The sequence below is a fragment of the Gambusia affinis genome, linkage group LG16 (assembly GCF_019740435.1).
Source record: "Gambusia affinis linkage group LG16, SWU_Gaff_1.0, whole genome shotgun sequence".
NCBI classification, from domain to species: domain Eukaryota; kingdom Metazoa; phylum Chordata; class Actinopteri; order Cyprinodontiformes; family Poeciliidae; genus Gambusia; species Gambusia affinis.
Window position 1 is genome coordinate 9,070,126 of NC_057883.1, and position 8,836 is coordinate 9,078,961.

Sequence of the window (8,836 nt, forward strand, 5' to 3'; positions counted from 1 at the left end):
TGAAACATTTCAAAGATGCAGCATATGAGCATGTTAGCAAAAATCAGAACAGCGTGCAGAACTTTGGAACTTGGCAAAAATATCTAAGAATAGAGTTGAAACGTAGCCAAATTCAAGCAATTTCCTTTGTCTGAGCTAAGGAAATTGAGTTATCGTCCTAGTTTCCTTCTTCTTCCTGTATGACGCTGAGCGAGACCACGCCAAAAGATGGCTCCGATATCTGTTGACGGAAAGCGTTACATTACGGAAGCATTAAAAGCAGTTGGAAGAGTGACGGGGACTTGTTGCTTCAGGGTAGTGGGGAAATACACCCAACCGTGGACAGATTGAGGAGCTTCTATTCTTGTTTAGCGAGTCACTTGAGAGAAAGTGGCGTTATATTCCATGCGACTCCAAGCGGAGGCTGAACATTTGGGCCTCCGAAAGCTTATTCACTGGTGTGATACCAGCATTTATGTTAGCGAGCCAAGAGGCTCATGACAGATCGAAGCCACACATTCTGCATCTGATCTGGCCAATCTGTTTGGACGGCAAAGGAGCCAAAAGCAAAGACGAAGAAAAAGAAGAGGAACAAACACTAAACATTTTGGATATTATTTAGGTGTTTCTATATGCGAGCCAGTGCGTGTCGCACTCTAACAGACCTCATTAGTGCGCTATGTGAACCCAGGCGGTGCAACTGGCTTTTAACAAGGAGTTATCAGAAACGAGCCTTGCTGGTGAAGAAAGATTCATTTCACACTTGATTTGCTCTGGTATGACATCACCAAAGGTTTTGTTTCTTCATCTTTACCAAAATCCAATCGGACTCCAAGCTGGCGCAGATATCAGCTCGACGAAGCAACTAAATCGCAGGCTCACCACCGGGCGGACATTAGAGGAGAAATTTTATTGCTACCCAGCCCCGCATAGATTTATGCATTGGGACAAAAGTGTTGCTTTTGGTGTAGATTACATCAGCTCGTCTGTTTTAGGGTCCCAAACTTGGAATAACAAAAACAAAGAAAATCAACATCTGGATATGGAAACTTTTATCCATTTCACAATAAAAGAGGCTTTAAGAAAATTAAACTGGTGAAAAGAAATGACTGGGCAACATATATGTTTCTTTGCGTGTAAAGAAACATAAAGATTCACTTGAGGGTGGAGTGTTTTCACCTCTTGGGCTCTACAACACATGAACACAAGCGAGCCTTTCTATCTCAACTCAGAGAAACACGAGTAAAGAAGAGACATAAAGTGATACAATCTCTACAACGACATTTACACACATGTACAATTGGCACAACACTTGATACGTTTGGTGATTGTGAAAATACAGACTTAGTTTCCATTTTACACTGAACATCTATAACAGACAACCCAGTTTTTTTGTCTCTTAAATATGAAACATCTATTATATATGGCTACATTTAAATTCATTTATTCTGGCACTAAGTCAAGGCTAAAGGGCAAATAGCATCGTCAACTCAGAGCAAGAAAAGCTCAAAATCTTAACATTGTTAAATATATGAAAGTGATCATCAGTTTTTCTATTGCTCGCCAAAATGGATAATTAAAAACTTATATTTTTGGATACAACAAAAGCCTATGAAATCACACGTGTCTGAAATGGTTATACACTTATAATTGCATAATAAATCTGGACCGGTGTAAGGTTTTAAGGTTTTACTATCTCTGGTAAAGAGTTGTTTTACCTCAGATGTTACCACTGAGGAAAGTATGAAATGTTCGCTGATGTCTCCAATCTTATTAAATTCCCTCTATGTTCTCCACAAAAATTATTTGGCGCAGCAACTTTTCTCAGTGTCTGAGCCAAATGAATGACAGATTCTGTATGAGAATTTTTAACATCCCCTTCAGCCACCATTTGTGGTATTGGATTAAAGTGACTTTTTTATGACCACCCATGTTGTGACGAGCTGCCGGCAGACTAACATAATTTTAGTTCTATTACAGATGGGAAGCCCCCCTTTAAAACAGAGGCTAATTATGTGTAGAAAACTGAGATCCTCAGCTAATTTCATTTATTACCTCTAATTTTTTACGCAACCACTTTATAGCTGTCGACACAGTCGTGAAATTTGTAATTGCAGACACCCATTTGGATCATAGTGACAATGTTGGTCAAAGCTGGAGCAGAAATGTATATGCTTGCTGCAGAGCACTTTTAAATCTTGGAGTAAGGAGCCAGTCAGTTAGGTCTTCAAGCTAATACTCTCCGACAGTATTTCTGCTGACTACCATCTCCTCACTGGACAACTCCAGATATAAATCTTTGCTTTATGAACTGGCATTCTGGCTGAAGACTTTGGTGTCACTCTGATCTTCTTGGGTGGCGCATGTGTCAATTATGTGTTCCCTCTGCAACATCATCACCCTCTGGAAAATCCAGCTGCTTTGTGCTCGTTGTCTTTGACGCTGAAATGAATACAACTATCCAAAACACAACTGAGAAGAAAAAAAGTTGTACAAATGATGACATGAGCCCTCTAAAACCAGCACTTTTACAATTCCATAAGGATAATTAACCCAGCTTGGCACAACTAATGTTTGAGTCCTCTACATAGAACAGTAGCTCCAGATATTGTGAGTACCAACTGTGAAGTGCTCTAAATGGTCACAACCCCAACGAGACATCTTTTCCATTGGCGGCTGGCTGCTCATGAGTTTCATTGGCTATTTGGGAATCAGGAACCACATCAGTGGATGCTGTGACGTCGGTAGCTACTTGGTCTCCCGTCTGAGTCTCATTTTGGATTGTACTTCCTTGAGGAGGAGGCGAGGCGACTGCTGTTGTGAAACTAGCGGCACCGTTGGTAAAAGTTGCATTGAAAGTCCAGGTAGAGTCTCTCACAGCAGAAGGCAAACTGTTTGTTCCCTGATTTGTCCTGCTGGGTGAAGGAAGCTCATCTGACTGGCTGGATGTAAATACTAGGTCAAATGTTTGGTCTGTAAATAATTGATTTTTAACAGCTGGTTGGTGACCGCTTGGTTGACCGGGAGTACTGATGGCGCTGTTGTTGTTGTTGTTGTTGTTTGTGTGATCAGATGAAGAGAGATCTGTTTCAGTTTTAGGATTGATAGCAAGAGTCCACGAGTCCTGGTCAAAGTCTGGCAGCTGGCCAGCTACTTTGGGAACCACAGCGACCTGATCCAACCCGACGGGCTCATCGGCGACATGGCTGCTGATTAGTGGCTCGTTATTAACTGCTGACTGCCAGTTATTAGAGCAAAAGACAGCTGGAATCCTGAAAGTAAAATGAGAAAAATGTGAATGTAACGGTCATAAAACAACAATATCAACTGATATGAGAGTGTCTTACAAATTGATATTTTTGGTAAAGTTTGGGAATTCAAGCATGGAAAGATGAATCCACATTTAGTACAAAATTCTCAAGCAACTAGCCTTTTTTTTTTATATATATATTTTTTTAGACTGTAAGTTAAGCAAAAGCACCTAAAACAAATAAATTTATCTGAAAATAGTAATGTACTGGAATATAAATGTGTAAAAGTCAAGTTAAGCATTAAAGAACATTTGGAAATAATTGAGTGCTATTTTCACATCAGAAGCTTACAAGGAGGTTTGGCTCATTAGAAATAAAGCAAAACAAAACAAAAAAGCAAATTAAAGGTGGTCCAAAACCTTTGCAGACTACTGCACCCGACTAAGAAGTTGAACAGGCCTAGTTTTCATTGTTGTTATTAAAATACAACAGTTGCTATCATTATCACATGATGAAAATTCTTCTTTAGAGGTTGTTAATAATAAATGCAGACCTGGACATCTGTCTTTGCAGTTCCTGAGCGTGTTGGTTGCCCTGGGCGAAAAATGACGCCTGACCATCCACAAAGTCCGTAAGGCTCCGCATGTGGTTGATCTGAGGAAAGAAACGGGCAACGCGACATTTGACACTGAATCGTACAGAATCTTACAGAAACATGGTCACACATACTCTGTCTAGGGTTTGTTTTATTGCACTTTTCTGGCCGATCGTCGATTACCAATCTTTTAAAAAGCTTAACCTGCTGATTCTGATTTTAGGTGATACCATTTTTATTTATTTTTTTTTAAATCTGAAATGTTGTGCACTGTAGCAAAGAAAGCTGTTGAGTTGGCAACAGTGAGGTAACTATTGTTAATTGTAAACATGCAGACATAACTTGGTGGGCAGGTCTATCAATCAAACCTTTCTCACCGGAAAGAAAAGAGGACAGTGGCTGGTTCTTAGACATTTGCCAAGCTAGATAAAATCGGCAGATAAGATCGGCTTCATATGTAAAAATCGGCTGATCACCAATCTCCCAAAATGAAGGAAATCGGCACAGATAAATCGTCTGGCCGATAAATCTGTGCACTCCTAGTTTTAACATACGTGAGTGTCGCTGATTCCTTCAAGAGCCTGTCTTGTGACTTCTGACTGCCGATCGAAAAGACTCTGGCAGATCCTCAGCTCCATCTCCGCCTTCGCACACAAACACAACTCGTTAGATGGCACCGTACACCTTCAAATCATTTACTTTGGTTCTGAGAAAGTATCTCAGAACCAAAGTTCACTACTGCTCCTGACCAGGAGTACTGAAGGCGCTGTTATTGTTGAATAAGAACAACAGGCATTACAATACAATACTTAGATACAATGCTTAAACAGCGGCGAAAAGTGTTATATCTGACAACACCGATCCGACTTATCTGATCGGTGTTGTCAGATTGAGTAATTTCAGCTTGAATGGGTAAGGTTTTATGGTAGTGTGTTTTCTTTTTATCTATCAGAGTAAGCCACCTTTACTGAAAGGTAAAGTAAAACGATTTGACTGATTTTACAAAGACATTCAAATTTATCTTTGTAAAAATGTGGAAACCATTCACTCTTTTCTTTCCATTTTATAACGATGCACCATTTTCTGTTTGTGACATTGAAAGTCCCAATGAACTGTGTTGGTGTGGGTCTATTTTCCATCAACCAATCTGTCAGAAGTGGCAGAAGCACACTATCTGAATGAGATTAAAGATAGAGATGTTTGTACCTGAGAGATTTCCTGAGCCCATATCTGTTTGGAGAAAGCATAAAAAAAAACTACGTTAAAGCCCAAATTATAATGTTTCTCTCTTTTGCTGTTCACGTTTCTTCAAAAAGAATCAAACCTTAAGCCATTTGACACGCAGGAAGCTGAACATGTAGGAGACATGAGACAGGTAGTCATCATCTAACGGGTTCGCATTCAGGTCCTGGCAAAAAACAAAAGAAAAAAAAAAAGGGACACAGGTCAAACAGGACGTTACAATGTTACAAGAAAATTGTCATGTTTTTACTTTTAATATCCCACACTTTAAGGTAAACTATAGCTGCAACTCACCCTGGCCTCTCTGTCTGCTTCATGGGCTTTCCTCAGCCTGGTCTTGGCTATATCCAAGTCCAAACGCTTGTTCACCAACATCTTACGCTCATTCTGTTAAACCGTTTACAATAAAACCGGGTCAGAAGCTAAACGCCTTACATGGCTGGTAGCAAAGGAGAGGTAGTAAGAGACAAGAGGCGTGTTTCACCTGGATGGCTCTGTATTCACCCTCTGTGAAACTCTTCAGCGGGGTGAGAAAGTGAATGTTTGTGCACTCTGCAAACTTCCTCTCGGCTTCTCCCAGCTGCTTCTGGGCCTCGCCGCACCTTATCAGAGCCGTTCCTGTACGCAAGCATTCAGTGGATCAAAACGGCAGGTTGATATGATGTCGGTGTGAGATCAATTTCAGAACTTTTTCAACCTTTAGTGTTACAGAGGTAAGCCCACATTTACACCGCTGGCAGAAGCAGTTTGTTTGTTTTTTTTCCAGAATTGCGTTACTACTTCAACACAGAAGAAAAATGTCCATCTGCCAATTGTATTAACTTGTTTGGACTTATATACATACCCTTCATAATGAATTTATTAAGCAAAAAAAAAAAATAATAATTAGAAAGAAAGCCACAAAACACAAGCAAAAAGTCTGCAATAGTTGTTTGTACAAGTGTGCAGACCTTGCTAATGTGAATTAAAAAACTGAAACTGGTCAGAGCCTGACATCAACACTGATGGAGATAAAGGGATTTTTTTCCCCAAAGGAAACATTTGAAATCTCCCAAAACTCTGAGGAAGAAAGAGTTATGGTTTAATGAAACCACATTCAGCTTTTTGATCACAATTCCAAATGGGAAATTAGATACAAAGACAACAGTAAATGTCTCTATCCGACAGGCGAACGACTTCAGCAGAGGTACATTTCAGTAGGCTGAGCTCAGACGTAAACCTGACAGAAAATCTGAGACATCACCTGATGAGGAGTGGATTTCCTTGCAGTCTGGTAGATTTGGGAGAACCTTTGAAAGATAAGTTGGGGAAATGCAGCCAAATCAAGATGCAGGAAGCTGATAAACTCCTGCCAAATCAGACTGACTGCTGAATCAAAGCCTGCTTCAAAAGTGTTATTTTATAAATTTGTACGCTCGTGCAACCAGGGTGTTGCAGCTTTACTATTTTAAAAAAATATTTTCCCCCCTTTTCCGAGTTACTGGAATTGTACTGCTTCAAATGCCAAAATCTGACATTTTAACTTAATGTCAATTGTAAAAAAAATAAATAAATAAAAACCTGATAACATATCATATCCACTTAAAAAGGGCAAAAGCTAAGAAGGCAAATGGTGCAAACAGATGCAGACTCACCGTAGGGTGTGTTCGATCCGATCTCCAGCCCAGCCTGGGTCATTTGATCCCCCAGTAACTCATGAGCGCGGGGTCGAGGCGGGGCGCTCCACTCCAGATGCTCGTACAGGCGGTCCTCTAATCGAGCTCCTGTATGTCAGAGGTTAAAAACAAAACAAAACAAAAAACATTAGAAATAATTTATTCTTAGAGTTATTTTTGTAGATACTGACATTTAGGACACTCAATTATAAATAACCTTACTGGCATATGTCTGCTTTCCTGTTTCTGCATAAAAACAATAAAGATCTGCAGTGGAGCCAAAGGCTCTCTGAACATTAGAATTGACATTTTATGAAGCTTTGCCCTAAATGCTCCTGGCAGCCCAACAGGCCACTTTACTGACAGAAAGCAGACCACGTCCACTTATACCTCTATTAGCTGAAGAAATTGAAAGCAAAAAAAAAAAGAAAAAGAACTCTATTCATCTGTATGAGCCAATTACAGTCAGAGCAAACACACTAATTCAAAGAAGATGCATGCAGTAGAGGGCAAACACTGATTCACAGCCCTGCAGGAGGTTTACATAGACAACAATTATATTTATGATTATGCATTTAAGGACTCAATGTTTATATGTACATATATGTTTTCTTTTCCTGACACATTATCAAAGAAAAGGTGGGTAATTTAGCTCAAGTCTTTTATGAAGTAAATATATTGCTATTAGCTGTTTAGTTATTTGCATCAAATCACCACTGAACACATGTTTTGTTTTGGTATCTTTTTCTTGATCAGGCAGATTTTTTATTTTCTTTTTTTTTTTTAACAAAGTGATGACACCTATATACCTTATCATCATAACTCATCTTTTATGGTCCCATCTCTTTGAAAGACCGTCTGAGCCCTGATTTATCCAACATTTTTTCGTCTCCTGATTTATGTTGCTGAGCTTACTTACATATACAGGACAATTAAGTTACCATTTTCTTTTTGTTTTTTGTTTATGTTCATTGTGAGAAGGGGTATCTTTAAGTTGGTGGAAGTACGAAAACAGAGAGGTTGGCCCTGAGCGCCTTACTTGATAGGACCACCACTGTTCTAACTATCCCAAATAATAGCAATACACAATAAATGTATAATTTCTCACCTAGACTAGGTTGCAGTAGCACCTCGGTTTGAGAAATGATCGAGTCCGTCCAGGTCTTGGTGGCGTCCGCCTGAGCCAGGAGTTCCTCCAGCCCGGGGTCCAGCTCGGTCTTATCCCCCTGGCCGAGACTCTCTCCGGTGTACTGGAGCAACAATGACAAAACAACCTTATATTGGACAGCAACGGGAGACTCAAGTTTATTTTAATAAAACAGGTGGACTTGTAGAGCGCTGTCTCTCCTTATTTACCTGAACAGCTCGGTTAATGAACTGGCCAGCATCCACAGCCAGTCGCGTCAGGTCCATGACGGAGTCCTCAAGGTCGGCCGCTGTCTCCGTGGAGGCGTGGCAGCGGAGGGTACCGAGTTAACCCGGGTTACTAAACCAACTGTTCACCTCCAAGAGCCACCAGCTGACCCACGCATCGCCTCAGCCAGGCTAACGCCTTTGCAAGCACGGCAAGCCGTGGCGACACTCAGCCTGGTTGCGAGAAAAAACGTCGCATCCGGCTATTTACAACACGTTAATATACGTTTATTGCTTCTAACGGCTTACCATACATAGAGGCTGACGGAGCGACGTCGGAGACATTAAGAAGCTCCGCACGCACCTGCTCCGCCTGTTTACCGCCGTCAGTATTTACCTATTATCCACTTGTCTCCTAAGGGTCAATAAAGGACGCTCGGAAAATTGACTGGCGTCGCTGTAACGTCAGGCTTTTAATTTGTGTCTCTAAATGACGCTATTGTTTCATTAATGTCCAGGATAACTTCAATAAATGCTTCGGACGGCCATTAAAATGTCAAATGATGTACCATGGTGGACATTAGCGTGCGTTAAACTGTTTACACCGACGTAAACATGACGAAAGTCCTGAGAAAATGGAATGACTTGAAAGATTAGACTTCCTGTTCAAGTTCACAATAAAAGCACAATCTCTCCACAAAACGTTGCACTTTTATACATATAAAATTACACATGAAATACAAAATAAAAAACATAAATTT

The 8,836-nt window shown here is 40.4% G+C and overlaps 1 protein-coding gene across 2 annotated transcripts; it reads right to left on the bottom strand.

The window, feature by feature from the left end:
* Positions 1-1,016: 1,016 nt before the first annotated feature.
* Positions 1,017-8,725, bottom strand: LOC122845999 (endophilin-B1-like). Of its 2 annotated transcripts, none has more exons than XM_044142637.1 (11): positions 8,390-8,725; positions 8,079-8,309; positions 7,831-7,972; positions 6,702-6,830; positions 5,552-5,685; positions 5,362-5,454; positions 5,150-5,233; positions 5,032-5,055; positions 4,380-4,469; positions 3,784-3,884; positions 1,017-3,251 (listed from the first exon to the last, which is right to left on the bottom strand). In XM_044142637.1, the coding sequence occupies exons 2-11, from the start codon at positions 8,133-8,135 to the stop codon at positions 2,621-2,623; spliced, it is 1,485 nt and encodes a 494-aa protein (XP_043998572.1). In that variant the 5' UTR covers positions 8,136-8,309; positions 8,390-8,725; the 3' UTR covers positions 1,017-2,620. The 2 variants fall into 2 exon arrangements, with proteins under 2 accessions (XP_043998572.1, XP_043998571.1); XM_044142636.1 differs by having other exon boundaries at positions 8,385-8,725.
* Between the last annotated feature and the right edge of the window lie 111 nt (positions 8,726-8,836).

Excerpts from the sequence above, each read along its gene's own strand:
- LOC122845999 (XM_044142637.1), bottom strand. The coding sequence starts at position 8,135 with ATGGACCTGACGCGACTGGCTGTGGATGCTGGCCAGTTCATTAACCGA. Across the intron at positions 5,686-6,701 it reads CGGATCGAACACACCCTACG|GAACGGCTCTGATAAGGTGC; the intron begins GTGAGTCTGCAT and ends GCTTGCGTACAG. Across the intron at positions 5,056-5,149 it reads TGCGTGTCAAATGGCTTAAG|ATATGGGCTCAGGAAATCTC; the intron begins GTTTGATTCTTT and ends TTCTCCAAACAG.